The sequence below is a fragment of the Danio aesculapii genome, chromosome 5 (genome assembly GCF_903798145.1).
Source record: "Danio aesculapii chromosome 5, fDanAes4.1, whole genome shotgun sequence".
Lineage (NCBI taxonomy): Eukaryota > Metazoa > Chordata > Actinopteri > Cypriniformes > Danionidae > Danio > Danio aesculapii.
The window spans coordinates 23,067,468-23,086,749 of record NC_079439.1 but is presented as its reverse complement, the minus strand read 5'-3'; the positions used below and the strand labels follow the sequence as shown (position 1 = coordinate 23,086,749).

The window sequence follows — 19,282 nt, the reverse complement described above, 5'->3', positions numbered from 1 at the left end:
AAAACAATTATGGCAGCCATATTGAAGTATTGTTGTAAACTGAAGTGCTCAAAACTAGCCATTTTGAAGGACACTTTGGAATGAAAGATTTTCAAAGGATACAACTGTTGGGATGCTTCGTGCACCGACGTTGGATTACATTATTTATTTTGGATTGTGAAAGCAATATTCTCAAATAAAAGTGATTATGCTGCCTCTAGATGGTGAGTGTGGTTATACAGTACTAATGGCAGGTACTCTTTTTTTTGTGTAGTTTGTTAATTTGTTTTACTAATTTGGCAACCGTCAAATATTATCTGGGAAACGGTTTGAATTTTTGGTTAGTAAAAAAAACATTAGTGATCCAATTGAGATGACACAAAATTCATTTTAAAATGCTGTTGAATATATGCCTAAGTACATACTGCATAAGTGCATAGTGTATAGTGTGCCATTTGGGACACAGGTTAAGAGTTATAAAGAAAACATTATAATAAATTTTTTAAAGAGCCCCTATTGTGTATTATTAAAGGTCATATTTTGGTTTTAGGGGTCTCCAACAACAGTCTGATATGCATGCAAGGTGAAAAAACACTTTCATTGTCATTGTACCTAATTATTCCAAAGACTCCCATTTAATTCGTTCAGTGATTCATTTGTTCCCAAACCCCTCCTTTGCGTGAGGCTAATCTGCGGTGATTGATCCGATGACACAGTCTGTTGTGATTGGTCGACTGGGTTCAGCAGGACAGAGAGAAATTGTCACCTTGGAATTATATGGTTCTATCTGCGTTCTGAATGATTTTGAGATATTGAGCTTCAAAGTTTTTGCATTCCATAAAGCAAACAGTATGTGTGTAACATTTGTTTTTTAAATAAAAAGTCTTAAAATGTAAACAACTTATAAAAAAACATCCCATAATGTAAGTAAGTTGTATTTTAATAAGAATATGTCAATAACTCAGTTTTGACAAAAATGTCAGATGGAACCTTATAATTCTAAGGTGATAAAATGCCCACCACGGCTATGAAGTAGCAGAGAGTATGTGAGAGCCCAATGCAGTAAAGCAATAAAGCAATGCAGTTAAACACCAGCATATTACTCTACTCTTAAGCTAACCCCAAGTAATAACAGCAACACACATTCAGTATTAATCCACACAGTGGCTGAGTTCATTAAGGATGAATACTTTTAAACATGGTGTGCTTTTAAATCTCAGCTGGATGTTTTCATTCACTTAGTGCTGTTACACACCGCATGAAAGGTCAGTTTTAAAAACCCATAATAGAGGCTTCTTAAAAAAAATTCACACACACCACAAACAAACAAACAAACAAATAAATAAATAAAATAAATAAATAAGGCACAGCCTGCTCAATGTACTTATTGTTTCGAGCAAGTGGACAAAAAGTGCGACACAGGCACACCTCCTTGATTGACTCATAAGTGCATTCCAAAAAAATTGCCTTTTTGACCCGTTACACCCTTCATCTCAAGCTGTCATTCTGGAGTGTAAACCCTTCAAAGTGATTAGGGCATAGGGATGAGCTTTTCCCAATGGAATGCAGTGCCAATATCAAGACCATAAATACAGAGCATGCATGGAAGGATTATGTAGTGTTTTAAGTTATTGCACATATTATATACATTTATTTATATATATATAGACAAATAATTTAATCAATATCCCCATTAAAACGTGAAGGTCATGTGACCAACAGGAAGACTGCAGCATCTCAGTTCTCACAGGATGCATTCTGTGCTCTCCTGGTCTTCCAGGTTTCTTCTTGCAATGTAACCTGGCAACATTGGTTTCTATGAGAATGCAAGTCTGTTACTTTTAAAGTGTGAACAGCAACTTAATAGCAGGCAGAATCAGGGTCACAAATTGTTAAACAAAATCCCTGAAATCATCTAGCATTTGTCATCTTTTTAGAATAATAAAACTATTATAGACTGACACAGTAGTTGCTTACATGAACCCAAATAATCTATTTGCAATTTGACTAGCTGTCCAGTTCAGACAAAAAGCCCACACATAACCACAAGGAATTGGCTAAATTGGATTGTAAGAGTTGATTTAAGCCTTTTCTAATCTGATCGTTAAGAGATGCAAGCACTCAATCAGATTGAAAGCCAAAATGGAAAAGTTCTTACATTAACTCAAACACTGTTCAGATTTATCAACCAGAAAGAAACAAACAGTGTAGATAAAAACTGCTTTTTTATTTCATTAACCAGGTACACACGTATCCTGATGAAGGATATTGACATCCTGAACTCTGCTGGAAAGATGGATAAGATGCGACTTTTAAATATTCTGATGCAGCTGCGGAAATGCTGCAACCATCCATACCTGTTTGACGGGGCAGAGCCTGGTCCTCCATACACCACGGACACACACTTAGTCATCAACAGCGGCAAGATGGTCGCTTTGGATAAACTTCTGCCTAAAGTGCAAGAGCAAGGTGAACACTGTGTGTGTGTGTTTTCCTTCTTCTCCACTGGCTTTTGAATGCTTTGTTTCACGTTGTTTTTGTGCTTCTGGATATACAGGATCTAGAGTGCTAATATTCAGCCAGATGACACGTGTGTTGGATATTCTGGAAGACTATTGCATGTGGAGAGGCTTCGAGTACTGCAGATTGGATGGCAATACACCTCATGAGGCCAGAGAGGTACAAACACTCACACATAACCACAGACATTCATTAATATACATGCATAGTTTCAGATGCATCCTTGAAACATGCAACAGCTTTTATTTAGTAGAGATGTGGCAAAAAATCATTAGAGAAATTAATTCTGCCTCAATTCTAAGATTTTCAACATGCATTCCTTTTCTCTCTTCTATCGATTCTGAGCGTAGTTTTATAACAGCAGGTGGTGCACTAGGCTAATTTTTAATTGGACACTTAAACGCTCACAAGGAAAAGTGCACACAAATATAAATAAATAAATAAATCAATCAAATATGTTGTCATTTGTTGTCTTTGGATCTAAAATACGGCTACAAAAAACATTAATAATAATAATAATAAAATTAATAAAGATATATATTGAATGGATTCCAACTAAATTGGTTTTCACCCTAAATACTTGACCTAAAATCAATTGTTAATACAAAATGTTTATTAAAAGCTGATGTTTAAAAAATCAAGGCCACTTAATTAATTCCCTTTCAGAAATCTTTGAGAAATATGTAGTGTTTGTCTAAACACTATTTTATATTCAGTTCAATTCATCCTTATTTGTATAGCACTTTTACAATATAGATTGTGTCAAAACAGCTTCACATAGAAGATTATAATGAATTGAAACAGTGTAGTTCAGTTTTCGGAGCTTAAGTACAGTTTAGATTAGTTCAGTTCAGTTCAGTTCAATGTGTTTTAATATTCACTGCTGAGAGACTCCCGATCTTATTTGAATTATTTTGTTTTCCATTTATTTAAAATCAGCCTGCCAATGAATTGCATTTCTTTTTCCATTTTTTCTCAAAATAAGAAATTCTTTTTGGGACCATTATAAAACAGATAGCTTAGATGGTTTAATAGTTTTTGTTTTTTGTTCGTTTTTTATTATTTATGATAAAGTATGGCTATGATCACTTCTCAGAATTCATCTGGGTTTCACAGTGCAAAACCTTTAACACACTTAGCAACACAATCAATATTTGGTCAAAACTTTTCCATGTATTATGTATGTTTGGGGAAATACGCTGTTATTTATTTAATGATGTATGAGTGACCACTGGTTGCATCATTCCTTTTTATTTTGGAACCATTCTCTTCTAGTAATTTCTGCTGTTGAATTCTGCTTAGTATAAGTAAGCTATGGTTTCATCTCAAAGGATGAAATATGTTAGTAGATGTACAGTTGCAATCAGAATTATTAAACCCCCTTTGGATTTTTTTTGTCCTTTTTTAAATATTTCCTAAATGATGTTTAATAGAGCTAGGAAATATTTTACAGTATGTCTGATAATATTTTTTCTTCTGGAGAAAGACTTCTTTGTTTTATTTCAGCTAGAATAAAAGCGGTTTTAAATAATAAAAAAAACATTTTAAGGACAAAATTATTAGCCCCTTTATATTTTTTCGATAGTCTACAGAACAAACCATTGTTATACAATAACTTGCCTAATTACCCTAACCTGCCTAGTTAACCTAATTAACCTAGTTAAGGCTTTAAATGTCACTTTAAGCTGTACAGAAGTGTACTGAAAAATGTCTAGTAAGATATTATTTACTGTCATCATGGCAAAGATAAAATAAATCAGTTATTAGAAATTAGTTATTAAAACTATTATGTTTAGAAATGTGTTGAAAAAGTTTTCTCTCCGTTAAACAGAAATGAGGGAAAAAAAATAAACAGGGGGACTAATAATTCAGAGGGTTTAATAATTCTGATTGCATCTGTATATGTTTTAATAACAAAAAACAACAACAAAAGCACGCATTTAAAGTGGATATTATTGAATTTATTGACTGAAATCAAATTTTCTTATCAGGCCGATATCAATAGCACTGTCCTGATATGATCACCAGTATATCATTTAATTTTCAATTTAATTTACAGTATATCATTTATTTGACTATTTTACAACCTAATTTTGGTTTATTTCAATATTAAAGTCTCTCAAGGCATCTAATAGCAGAACAGTGTAACCAAAGAAGTTTAATTATGTTAAAAAAATCCCTTATTGAACTATAATATTTATTAAACAACAATAACCCTTGTAAAGGCAGCATTTTGATATAACATAAAGTTATGAATCTTTGCCGAAATCTAAAACAAGCGACTCTGAAAACAATAATAGATAAATGAGAATAAGAGTATCCATTAGAAATAACCATGACAAATTATCTCTCATATTTTTAACCACTACAGAGCAGAATACAATGGCCTTATTCACAATATAGCACAGCCACTCATATCTTATTGCTTATTTAAGGAGCTAATGTTATTAAGAAGGACCAGGACTGCACTTGTTAAATAGCAATTCTCATCTCTAAATACCAAGAAAGGAACCAATCACTGAGAGGAAGAAAATAAATCAGCTGCCTTATTAAAATTATGAGACTCGTACAGATGAGGAATGAGGAATCTCGGCTGAGTGTACATAAAGACACTGATTAACCCACCTGGTTGTCATGGAAACCGGTGATCAGTTCTGGGGTGAATGCAAACTCTGTAATGGGGACACTAGACACACTCATAATCATACTCTTATTCTTGCAAATATTAGGCACTTAAAGTGTCAGTGTCTCCATGCATATAACTCAATTCTACCAATCAGTGTGCTTGTTAAAAATACTTGTTAAAAATAAAAGTGGTTGTTAAAAGAAAGTAAATTGTAAGTTAAGATTTGTAGCTTGGCTTCACAACTTTCATCTGTGTCTTATTGGAATATACAGATGGAAATGTTGGAAAAAATTAAGAGACGACTTGAAAATTCTTTGGATTTGCCTGAAAGAGTCAATTGTGAATATTTGCTTCATTATACAGGTGTCTAATAACATTTCTTCCAAATTTCAAATGAACATAGTGTCATTTAGTTTTTTTATTTGTTTTTTTTGAAGAAAATGGTCATAACATGTTTCTTATATGATGTTAAAAAATGTTTTTTAACTGACCTGAATCTAAAATATTTACATTTTGTCTGAAAATATGACTTTTTTTATGCTCTAAATGACTAAGGCTGCAGAATATCGCAGCATATATCGTTTCAGCGTCAGAACACATCTGGTTTGTAGAGTCTGACCATAAGTTTGACCATAATAAAGTGAAGGTTTATCCTTATAAAGTTAATAAAGTTTATCCTTTGTATGTGTTTGACTGAGCATTTCAAGAAAGTTTGGGTACAAAAAAGTATGTTTGTTGGTGTAACAAAGATTAAGTGTATTAAATTATTCGATATATGCAAAAAAAAAAGTTTTTCCTTTTGTCTTGTTTCTATCCAAACATATACTGTACGTTTCAAAGTGAAATTAAGTTTATTGTAATTACCCAACTGGCAGATAATTTAGGAAAAATTAGGAAAGATTTTAAGGAAAAAAATCCCAATTTTGATTTGATTTTTGATTTATTTCTTCTAAAGGCAAAAACAAAACAATATTTTTATTTGATCTACAAGAATTCTTTTGATATTTAAACAAGAAATGAGACAAAACAAAGTAAGAAAAATATATATTGTTTTGCATTGTGATTATTCTATTTCTGTACCTTAATACTGTAATGCCTCCCCAGAAAACCAAAATCATCTCTTGTGAAACTGTATACATATTGCAATATATATTGCATACAAATAAATTAGCGCAATATCAGATTTTTACAATATCGTGCAGCACTACAAGCAATTTGGGTCATGGAATTTCTAGTATATCATAGAATTTTAAAAGGTCTATTCCAGACATTGAAATCAGGGTATATGTTATATGTTTTGTAAAAGTTATGAAATATTTGGGATTTTTGTTTGCAGTTTTAAACTTAAACTTTTCCAATTCTCATATGTATTTTTTCTATACCATGTTTTTATTGTTTGTTTCACATGCCTGTTGTTATGGTTAGTATATTTATTAGTTTCCATTTTATTCCTTTTCCACATGTCAACCACAGGGTTTGTACGGGTGCTGGAAATCCTGGAAATGCTTGATTTTTAATATAGTGTTTTCAAGGTTAGGCAAGTGCTTTGATTTTGGACAAAGTGCTTGAACCTGCTTGAATTTGAATTTGTACGGCTCAAAATTGCGACCGATTTGGTTGCATATGCACCCAAAGTTTTATCTATGCGAGCTCTAAATATAAAGCAAATTGTTGTCGTGCGACCAGTTTTCATTGCAAATTGTTCACCGCATGCGCATATTTAGGAGACATTCACACAGAATGCATATTTGCACCTAAAACGCCAAAGGAATCGCTCAGGAATAGTTTAAAACAAACAGGTCAACTTGCTACTACACCCAAACAAAATCTGACTGTAAGCTCATTTTGTTGAGATATCAACTTAAGGTAGAAAGAAACCAAACTTAAAAAGATACTTAATCCAATAACTGAACTTTTTTTTTTTTTTTTACCATTTTTGGGTGAACTAATGAATCTATATCAATAAATCAATAAATATATGCTCCAAAGTATTCAACAATTGAAATGTCATATATATTTTTTAAACGTAATTTACCGTGGTTGTTAAGTGCTGGAAAAGCATAAAAATGCACCTTGAAAGTGTTTGAAAAGTGCTGGAATTTGAAGCTGGAAAAGGTTGTAAGAACCCTGCAATCAGCAATTACTTAAGTCAAATGCAGTCACCAAGCTGGCAAAATACTACATTGTTTTGTGCCTGCTCAATGCTTAACTAACAGCTGCCTGTTTTCTTGTTCATTATTCACCTTAATTTGCAATCTAGACGTAAGCTCTTTTCTTCGGTTGTGTTAGATTTCCCACTCATTTGCCGCTATTTAACAAATTGCAGTAAACGGGATCATATCTGTGCTTTAAACCAGCATATTTATGACAATACTTTAAAATTAAAATAATATATGAAAATGGCGACGCAGTGGCGCAGTAGGTAGTGCTGTCGCCTCACAGCAAGAAGGTCGCTGGTTCGAGCCTTGGCTGGGTCAGTTGGCGTTTCTGTGTGGAGTTTGCATGTTCTCCCTGCGTTCGTGTGGGTTTCCTCCGGGTGCTCCAGTTTCCCCCACAGTCCAAAGGCATGTGGTACAGGTGAATTGGGTAGGCTAAATTGTAGCATCCGCTGCTTAAAAACGTGCTGGATAAGTTGGCGGTTCATTCTGCTGTGGTGATCACGGATTAATAAAGGGACTAAGCCGAATAAAAAAATGAATTAATGAATGAATAATATGAACATTTCACTTTGCAACATCAAGCAACATAAGTTGTTGTTGTGTGGCTACAAATAAATGGAAGTATATGAGAGCAGAAGTCTTGACATATTTAATATACAATGAAAAATGTCTTAGGTAAATGGGTCTTTTATTCCTTTCCCACATGTCAGCTAGCCATCCCTCAAATACAGTCACATACAGTCAAATACAGTCACCAAGCTGTACCTGGCAAAATACTACATTGTTTTGTGCCTGCTTAGTGCTTAAATAATAGCTTCCTGTTTTTCTGTTCATTATTCACCTATATTTGAAACTTGGAGGTAAGCTCTTTCTGCTATTGTGTTAGATTTATTATTAATTTGCCGCAATTTAACAAGTAAGCGAGACTATACTTGTGCTTTAAACAAGCATGTTTATGACAATACTTTAAAATAAAATGAAATGAAAATTACAGTTTACAAAATCAGGCAACATAACAAGTTGTTGTTGTGTGGCTAAAAATGAACGGAAGTCAGTGAGATCAGAAGCCTTGACATATTTAAGACACAATAAAAAAATAAGGTAGATGGGTCATTTTACTGAAACATATAACTATAAATTTTAAATCCAAGGAAACTGAGAATGCCCAAGTGCGCTCTTTGTTTTGTCCATAGCTGTATATCTGACCACTTGATCGACTGAGAAGTAGACCATATGAATTTTAATTACATAAGTGGTATAATAAATAACGTCTGTCTCTCTGTAAATTGCTGTCCTTTTTCCTGTCCTTCTCTCTGTGTTGTTGTGCATTAGCAAGCCATAGATGCTTTTAACGCCCCGAACAGCAGTAAATTTATCTTCATGCTGAGCACACGGGCAGGTGGGCTGGGGATTAATTTGGCTACAGCTGACGTGGTGATTCTCTACGACTCAGACTGGAACCCACAGGTGGACTTGCAGGCCATGGTGAGAAACACAACACACACATACACACAACTACAAAACCTAGCTCGCTAAACTTTATGATTGTGTGCCTTAGAGAGATGCCAGATTTCTTTATGGCTGCTTGTTGTTTATATTTTAAATGGTTGTTGTTGTGCTGTGTGCTTTAGGACCGTGCTCACCGAATTGGACAGAGGAAACCAGTTAAAGTGTTCAGGTTGATCACGGACAACACAGTGGAGGAGAGAATTGTGGAGAGAGCCGAGATGAAACTACGGCTGGACTCCATAGTCATTCAGCAAGGTTTGAAAACTATTGTAGCAAAGACAAATAAAAGTGATTCCTTACTCTTCGTTTAATTCCAAATAATACCTTTAAAAATATAAATATTAAACAGTATGAATTGTAAGGTGTCCGTGTTCCAAAAGTAATTATAGTAATTCACTGTGTTGCTGAATGGTTGTACTGGCAGAGAGGATGCGGATTTAACAGTCAATTAAACAAAAAAAACCCTCAAAGCTAGTCTTGCAAGTGTGTAATTATAAGTGATTTGAATTACTTAAAGTAAACAAAACACTAAAGATGGTGTGCAAATTGTAGATACTAATGATTTCCCACTGGAGCAGTTTTAAGCTAATATTAGATACACAAGTTTAGTGTGTAATGATGTTCAAAAGCCCATTAAAATTCATGTTTTGAAGGAAAATTCATTTTTTTATTCAGCAGTGATGCATTATATTGACATGTTATATTAGATATTATATTTCAGATGCGACCGTAAACACTTTTCAAATAAAAGCTGTTTTAGACCATCTATTCATCAAAAAGGCCTACAAAAAAGTATTACAGTTCCACAAAAATAGGCAGAACTGTGTAAGGAATATATAAGAATAGAAAATGAGTAAACATTTATAATAATAAATATAAAATATTTATGAAGGATCATGTGACACTGAAGACAAGAGTTATTAATGATGTGGGTATACACTACCTAACAAAAGTCTTGTCGTCGATCCCAGTTTTAAGTGCAACAAAAAATAACTTGACTTCTAGTTGACAGGCAGAAGGTAGATTGGAACCCACATGGACCCAAGATTCTCACAGAAATTAGTCAAGTTTGGTGAAGGAAAAATCATGGTTTGGGGTTACATTCAGTTTGAGGGCGTGCCAGAGATCCACTGAGTGTATGATAACATCAACAACCTGAGGTATTAAGACATTTGTGCTGCCCATTACATTATAAACCACAGGAGAGGGCAAATTCTTCAGCAGGATAGCGCTCCTTATCATACTTAAGCCTCCACAACAAAGTTCCTGAAAGCAAAGAAGGTCAAGGTGCTCCAGGATTGGCCAGCCCAGTCACCAGACATGAACCATATTGAGCATGTCTAGGGTAAAATGAAGGAGAAAGCATTAAAGATGAATCCAAAGAGTTTTGATGAACTCCTGGAGTCCTGCAAGAATGCTTTTTTGCCATTCCAGATGACTTTATTAATAAGTTATTTGAGTCATTGCAGAGATGTATGCATGCAGTCGTCCAAGCTCATGGGAGTCATACACAATATTAATTCTTTTCCCACTGCACCATGACTTTATATTCTATACTGGACATTATTTCTGTGTGACAAGACTTTTGTCTAATCAAAGTCAGACCTTACTGTCCTAACTAATAATTAAATAATTAAAAATCAGGGCATGATCATATTTTATATTGGTAAAATAAGCATAATCTAGAGGCCTTTGCCTTTCATATTTCATAATCTAGAGGCCACTTCTGATACCAAATTAACAACTAGAAGTCAAATTATTATTTGTTGTTCCTAAAACTTGAATTCGCAAGAATTTTGTCAGGTAGTGTATTTGCATCAGATGAATAAATAACATTTTAATATATATTAAATAGAAAAGAGTTCTTTTGAATTGTAATATTTCACATCACTACTGTGCTTACTGTACTTTTGATCAAGGTCAGTCTCGGCGAGTCCATCAAAATATGTTTTGAAACAAATATTTCATATTGACATCAAATTTTTTTACTTTCCAAAACCAAAACTTAATACAAAAATATAAGCTGTTGCTTGTTAACTTACAGGACGGCTGATTGATCAGCAGAACAAACTTGGGAAGGATGAAATGCTACAGATGATCCGACATGGAGCAACACATGTTTTTGCCTCTAAAGATAGTGAACTAACGGATGAGGATATCGACACCATTCTGGAAAGAGGAGCCAAAAAAGTGAGTAAACTAACACATTGGACTAGATTAAAGAACTGGCAATAAAGTTAGTTAAATTTACTGGAAAACTTCACATTAATATAATCTCCCAAGTTCCAGAATCGTTCGCATTGAAATTCGGATGAATAAAAAATGTATTTCTTTTAAGTTATAAGAATTTTCCACTCGTACGCCCTGGTTGATTCCATTTAACCAGGTTTAACTCTCTTTGACGACTGTTTTTCAGACGGCTGAGATGAATGAGCGCATGCAGAATCTCGGCGAGAGCTCACTGAGGAACTTCACCGTGGACACGGGAACCACCGAGACCAGCCTTTACAACTTTGAAGGAGAGGATTACAGAGAGAAACAGAAAGTTGGTGCTTTCATATTTTGTCATTTCATGTTTGTACATATTGCAGTTCTTAAGTGCATTAACGTAAAGTGAGATGAGTGTACAATTGCAAATATGCCTGGTTTTTAAGTTTTGCCTTATTTTTTGTCACATATACATATTGAGGTCAGAATTATTAGCCCCCCCCCCCCCCCCCCCTGTTTATTTTTTCCCCAATTTCTGTTTAACAGAGAGAAGATTTTTTCCAACACGTTTCTAAACAGAATAGTTTTAAAAACTGATTTATTTTCTCTCTCTGCCATGATGATAGAAAATAATATTAATAATATTAATAAAATAATAGGCAGGTTAGGATGATTAGGCAAGCTATTGTATAACGATGGTTAAAAGGATGCTTAAAGGGGCTAATAATTTTGACCTAAAAAAGGGTTTTAAAAAATTAAAAGCTGCTTTTATTCTAGCCGAAATAAAGCAAATAAGATTTTCTCTAGAAGAAAATCATTTTATTAGACATACTGTGAAAGTTTCCTTGCTCTGTTAAACATCATTTGGAAAATAATTAAAAAAGAAGAAAAAAAATTCACAAGGGGGGCTAATAATTTTGACTTCAACTGTATGTTACGCATACATTTTATGTACAAATTTATGTGTTTATTTTATGTCATAATTTTAAATTTTCTTTTCTTTTGTTTTAAAACAAGCCTATAAAGCTCACCAAGGCTGCATTAATTTGATCAGAAATTAGAAAATTGTGTAAATTACATACAAATATTACATATACAGTATATTGTGAACATACATATAAATTAATCCGGTCCGCTGCACGTCGTGTAGTCCTTCGCCTCCACATCATTAGAATCTTTTATATATATCCATATATATATAAATGTATGTTCTATGTAAATTATGTATATGTACATTTTTATTCACAGGATTCAAAGCTGAATTTTCACATGATCCGGATAATATGTTGATTTACTGTCCTGTTATAATCAATTATCATTGGATACACAGTAATTAATATTGATTCTTATAATTATCAATGTTAATTTTTTTTTTCCTGCTTCAAATTTTATTTTTCAGGATTCTTTGATGAAAAGAAAATGTTCAAACTAGCAGTATTTGTTTATTTGTTTGTTTGTCCTTGACAAAAAAAGTAAATCCATTTGAATGGTTCTTGTATTTCAGTGGTGCTGCATCTAAATTTCCACAAAAATATGAATCACCTATCAACACTGATAGTAATAATACATATTTCTCCAGCATCATATCATAGATCATCCCAATCTTTTGACATGTAGTGTATGTGAAGGTGTGCAGCTGAAGATGTGTTTTGTGTGTGTTGAATTCTCTTTGTTGTGCAGCTTAGTTTGATCGAATGGATTGAGCCTCCTAAGAGAGAAAGGAAGGCCAATTATGCTGTAGATGCTTACTTCAGAGAAGCGCTGCGAGTCAGCGAACCAAGAGCCCCGAAGGTAACTCTCACACACACATACACAGTTTAGACACTGAAATGATTTTTTTTTTGTCAGCGCTACTCATGACTGCATACTCTAATGCGACTACACTGTACACAACCATACTAGATGATAAATAATGCACTCAGATCAGTGTTTTCATCAGACAGCTGCACTGGAGTCACTGAGTTAAAGTAGGAGTAACTCAGCTGAAGTGTGCTGTATCATCATGTATTGGAGGGACGTAATGGATAAAGAGTTGAAACGCAAAGGTTGTGGGTTCAAACGCTGACTCAGAAAGTGACCTTGTGAACTAGATGTGCTTCTTTTGTTCTGTCCTGTCACTGCTGTGCCCTTGAGAGAGACACTTAACACTGGATTGCTCCTGAGGGACAGTTTGTTAGAATAGTGCACTGTAAGTCATAAAAAAACATCAATGAGGATAAAAGTGGCTGCTAAAGAAGTTAAAGTTGCACCTTAACTTCGGTACAATATCTCACTATTAATGTTTCTGTGAATATAAGAGTGTTTAAAGGTGTTAGTATGTTAGTCTAAAGGATATCTATAAGCTTGTGTGCTTCAAAACTGTGAAAATATTCATATTTAGAAGGTATTAACATCCAAACAGATGAACACATTTTTTGGACATCACCTCATATTTCAGTTTCTCATCAAATCTTCTGACCAATTAAATGCTCTCTATTGTCTGACATGTCCCGCCCCCTTTCAAGTCGACTCTCGCTAGGCTGCAGCCGACAATCAACAAGATTAGCCCAGCGGGGGTGGAACTGAAAATGAGGCTGTCATGTCCGACTAGGCATGGGCCGCTATAAGATTCTGACGGTATGATTACCTTGGATAAAAATATTACAGTTTCACGGTATCACGGTATTGTGTTTACGACTCTAAGATAAATATTTTTTAAATGTCTGGGTAAAAAAATATTTTTTTTTCAATATTAGGCACAATGCACATTTTATTTTAAGCAACATTTGAAATATTTCGTAACAGTAAACATGTCAGGCTAAATAATCAGTTATTGACTTCTGCTGTCTTCATTTATTTCAAAAACAGATTTATTTTTACAATTTTTACTATTTAAAACGGTATCTTTAGATCTTTTCTGCTGGAGATACCGTAGTCCTAAAAAGCAAACAGAAAAAGTAAATTAAAAAAAGTGTACCCATACTTTAGGAACGGTATTGCAGGAAATTTTGACAGTTTTAAAACCTTGACTTTTAAAAACCACGGTATACCTTGAAAATGGTTATCGTCCTATGGCTATGTCGGACACCTCGAGGCTCGTAGTTTGCTGCATGATGACAGACATGGCGAGATCAATGATTTATTTATTTATTAATCCAATCACTTTAATCCAAAAATATTGAACAAAAGGACATTCCCAAAATAAGTGAGCTACACTTTCAGTGGAAATTTCACAGAAAAAGCTATATATCAATGTTACTTTTAAATTTCTGTATAAACGACTTGACAGGATAAAGCTATGTTATAAATATATAAATCATTTTAGAACTATTTTAAAGAATAATTATTTATCTCAATTTGTTAAGAAAACGAGTGGCATGCTCAATATTGACTATTATATTACAAGTCTGTAAGACTTACTTGAGTTGATATTTGGTTATTCACTAAAAAATATATAATTTCAATCATATACTGTATGGAGCTGTATACAGTAAAGGGCCAGTATGAAAATTGTGAAAATAAACCAATGCAAACAATCTAGCCTTTATATACAAATTATTTAACAAAAAGGAGGATTTGGCCTACTGCAGTAAAATATTTGAAGTCTTTTAATAAGCATGATGTGTACAAGATAGAGATGGTTTGTTTGGAAATTTGTGAGATGGAAGTTGGCCAATAATAAACCCGAAACACACGGGGTTGCTGTCATGCAGTGAACTCAGCCAGTTGTGTAATATCGGTGTCGTCATTGCAGCTCTTGCTGTCGCTCTTCATATGCTACACCGGCTGAATCAATCGCCTGATCTCGGAGCACTGTTGCGGTACTTTGATGCCACATGTAAGAGTCACGTGGCGTCGGTGCAGCCTGAAGCCTGACAAAATTTCTGACCAGCATTCACCACTTTAAGACAGATTTCGATCGATCTGCGCAGTGCGGCATAAAGTTGAACTCACCTATTGGCTTTTCATTTGATGTGATGGAGCTCAGTCAGTTTCAGTGGCAGTGCAAAACAAAATGCTATTGGCTGTTTTTTAAAGGGGAGGGGCTACTACATGTCCCGCCCTGCCTTCATGTTTAGTTGAAATTACATCACATGCTAAATGAAATCTTAATACTAAATGAAAGCTTAAAAATATGAATAATTAGATTTGCATTCATGGAAACAAGCTAATTAAATAAGAAATACATTAGAAACAAAAATTAATGATGTATATAAAGCTAAACAATAACTGAATGATTCATTTAATGGATAATATTTCAATAAATAATAAAGAAATATTCATATAATAATGTAAATACTTTATTTACAAAAAACTCAGTTTTGTCTCATTTCCAGTACAAATATAAAAGTATATTTTAGAGCAAGTAGAAATATTGTTTTGTTTTCACCATCAGAAGAAATGTCACAATTAAGAGTTTTTTTTTTCATTAAAACAAGCTAAAATATTTGCCACTGAGGTAAGTGAAATTATGTCTTTTTTCGCTTTAAAAAGTAGATATTTGTACATGACATAAGTTTTTATTTTTTTTATGCATAAATCATATACATTTCGTACAAATTCAGTGATTAAATACATTTATGTAGCTTATGGTCAACTATAATTTAGACTCAACATTGCATATCTTTGCGATGTGACTATTGAGGATGCACACCATGCGATATCGATGCTAAAATGATATATTGTGCAGCCCTAATCAATATGTGTGATAAGCCTATATAATCCTTTAACAATACATTACTGTGTTTTTATGCACCACAAAAAGAAAACCACAGTATATAATATGGTATATATTTAGTATGATCTAATTTATTATTCACTATAATGTAATTAGTTTTATTAAAAATATGGCCATAAATTACTATTATGCCATATTTTATAATACTAAAAGTAACATTGATTCTGTTTTTGTCTTTGTCCCAGTATCAATATTATTTGGATCTAGAATGTTAGGAAACAGCTGTCAGAAACCAGCAGCCATTGGAAAATTGTGTTTTTTGGCTTTTACTGGGGCCCTGTAAACTGGACTTAATACTGCCTCGAAATAATGATTTCTAGCAAACGTGATGAAAGTTGATAGTTTCTGCAGTGATAACCCTGTCAGCAAAATACTTACAGCAGGGAGCCAATAACCCTCAATTTTTAATGAATATCATTAAATTAAATTGAAAATCAAATGAGTGTTTTGATTAAAGTGAAGTGTCCGCTAGATAAAGATGCATCTGCCAGAAGCACAACAATGTTTTGTCATTTGTATAGTACACATCTAGCATCACACAGACGTTTGAATGAAAATATACACACAAGTTGAAGTGGAGAATCATAAATAGTGTGTGCGTGTGTGCGTGCGTGTGTGTGTGTGTGTGTGTGTGTGTGTGTGTGTGTAATCCAGGCACCTCGGCCTCCAAAACAGCCCAACATCCAGGACTTTCAATTCTTTCCACCACGTCTCTTTGAGCTGCTTGAGATGGAGATTCTTTACTACAGGAAAACCATTGGATACAAAGTGAGAATTTTTTTGGACATCATGTTTGTTTTGGGCATTTGCAAAACAATCTGCTGATTGGTCTGCTTTAAATCAGGCATCCATTTTAAATTCAATTCAATTCACCTTTATTTGTATAGCGCTTATACAATGTAGATTGTGTCAAAGCAGCTTCACATAAAAGGTCACAGTAAATAAAGTGATTTTAAAGTGATATGTGATTGTCTATGTGTTTACGTACTATAGGTTCCACGTAGTCCAGATATCCCAAATTCAGCACAAGTCCAGAAGGAGGAGCAAAGAAAAATAGACGAGGCAGAGCCCCTCTCGCCTGAAGAGACAGAGGAAAAAGAGAAACTACTTACACAAGTACAGTGTACACACATACACTGACACACCGTCTCAGGCTTGTTTACACTAGATGTGTTAGCAGAGCATAATTGGCACAAATTTTTTATGTGTCCATGTTAACAGATTAAATCTTTCACAATGCATTCTGAGGCACTGCGGCAGTGTGTAGCAGGAGCAGAGCAGAAACGGCAGTATCATGATCGCTTCAATGCTGAGTTAATTTTTACTGCACCATTCATGCAGCATTAAAGCCACAGAGTAAATTCTTTGGTCAAAATATACTTGAATTTACACAAAAAAAGATCAGTTTTCAACAAAAAAAATCATATAACTGTGTTTTATTATCACTATATGACAAATAAATAAATATAAATATATAAAAATAATAGAAATGTATATTTAATATTTAATTTATATGCTACATTGTATTATTTGTGTTTTTAAAATAAGTATATTAGACATTTAAACATACATCTTCGATAAAACAAGGCTAATGCTGGCCTTATTGTCAGATGTCTATTACAGTGGATCTGGAAAGTATTCATAGTGCTTCTCTTTTTTCACGTTTATTTATGTTACATGCTTTTTCCAAAATGGGTTAAATTTATTTATTTCCTCAAAATTCCACACACAACACCCCATAATGACAATGTGAAAAAAGATTTTTTGAAATTGTTGCAAATTTATTCAAAATTAAACACCTGAAAAATCACATGTACAGAAGTATTCACAGTCTTTGCCGTGAAGCTCTAAATTGATCTCAGGTACATTCTGTTTCCACTGATCATTCTTGAGATGTTTTTGCAGCTTAATTGGAGTTCACCTGTGGTGAATTCAGTTGATTGGACATGATATAAAAAGGCATACACCTGTCTATATAAGGTCCCAGGATCTTAGTCAGGGAGGTGATCAATAATCTGATGTTCACCTTGTCTGAGCTCCAGTATTCTTCTGTGGAGAGAGGAGAACCTTACAGAAGGACAACCATCAGTGCAGCAATCCACCAATCAGGCCTGTATGGTAGAGTGGCCAGACGGAAGCCGCTCCCCGCCTGGAATTTGCCAAAAGGCATCTGAAGAACTCTCAGACCATAAAAAACAAAATTCTCTGGTCTGATGAGACTAAAATTGAACTGATTGGAGTGAATGCCAGGCATTACATTTGGAGAACCAGGCACCGCTCATCACCAGGCTAATACCATCCCTACAATGAAGCATGGTGGTGGCAGCATCATGCTGTGGGGATGTTTTTCAGCAGCAGGAACTGGAAGACTAGTCAGGATAAAGGGAAAGATGAATGCAGCGATGTACAGAGACATCCTGAATGAAAACCTGCTTCAGAGTGCTCTTGACCTCAGACTGGGGCGACGGTTTATCGTCCAGTAGGACAATGACCCAAAGCACACCTCCAAAATTGGCTTCACAACAACTTGGTGAATGCCCTTGAATGGCCCAGCCAGAGCCCAGATCTAAATCCTATTGAATATCTCTGGAGAGATCTGAAAATGGCTGTACAACGTCGCTTCCAATCCAACCCGATAGAGCCTGAGAGGTACTGTAAAGAGAAAAATGGGCAAAAAAACCCAAAGACAGCTGTGTCAAGCTTGTGGCATCATATTCAAAAAGACTTGAGGCTGTAATTGTTGCCAAAGGTGCATCATCAAAATATTGAGCAAAGGCTGTGAATACTTATGTACATGTGATTTTTCAGCTTTTGTTTTAATAAATCTTTTCTCACATTGTCATTATGGGGTATTGTGTGTAGAATTTTGAGGAAATAAACAAATTTAATCCATTTTGGAATAAGGCTGTAACATAAAAAAATGTGGAAAACGTGAAGTGCTATGACTACTTTCCAGATGCACTGTAGGTTTTCCAAATTTAGCTTTGCTTTAAACAAAATGTCTATTAGATGTCTTTTAAACACAAAATTGCCTGGTTGGATAGCATACATTATTGCCTAAACATTAAATGCCTGATTAAATGATCAAATCTATAGGTATAGCTTGATGATTCATTTTATTATGCATATATAAAGCTTGTTATGGGGGAAACACAGTTACATTCAGCTTTTGCTTCATATACACACATCTAGTGTGAATAGGTGACTTTCTCTTCTCTTTCACCCACTCACACATTCACACACTCTTATAAATGTGCTAAGTAAGTGCTGTGCAGTGCTGCAGTTTGTTTGTGTTTGTTATTCCCAGGGATTCACAAACTGGAACAAGCGTGATTTCAATCAGTTTATTAAAGCTAATGAGAAGTACGGTCGTGATGACATCGACAACATCGCCAGAGAGGTGGAGGGCAAGACCCCTGAAGAAGTCATGGAGTACTCAGGTACAATACACATCAGTGCAACCACATACAAACTTGACATTTCTAGGAACTGCACTTTAGGATTGTGCTACATATTATCAAAACCTGACATTACTTGGTTAGTGCACAATTAATCTTTGGATAA

The 19,282-nt window shown here is 34.3% G+C and overlaps 1 protein-coding gene across 1 annotated transcript in view; it reads left to right on the top strand.

Annotated features, from left to right (window-relative positions):
- Positions 1-19,282, top strand: part of smarca1 (SWI/SNF related, matrix associated, actin dependent regulator of chromatin, subfamily a, member 1) — a 38,565-nt gene that overhangs the window by 11,133 nt on the left and 8,150 nt on the right. Inside the window, exons 11-20 of the mRNA XM_056457599.1 lie at positions 2,222-2,448; positions 2,537-2,658; positions 8,617-8,769; positions 8,916-9,048; positions 10,838-10,983; positions 11,210-11,338; positions 12,682-12,792; positions 16,373-16,486; positions 16,712-16,834; positions 19,026-19,158. Coding sequence (XP_056313574.1) covers positions 2,222-2,448; positions 2,537-2,658; positions 8,617-8,769; positions 8,916-9,048; positions 10,838-10,983; positions 11,210-11,338; positions 12,682-12,792; positions 16,373-16,486; positions 16,712-16,834; positions 19,026-19,158 — 1,391 coding nt within the window. The remainder of the gene's footprint in view (positions 1-2,221; positions 2,449-2,536; positions 2,659-8,616; positions 8,770-8,915; positions 9,049-10,837; positions 10,984-11,209; positions 11,339-12,681; positions 12,793-16,372; positions 16,487-16,711; positions 16,835-19,025; positions 19,159-19,282) is intronic.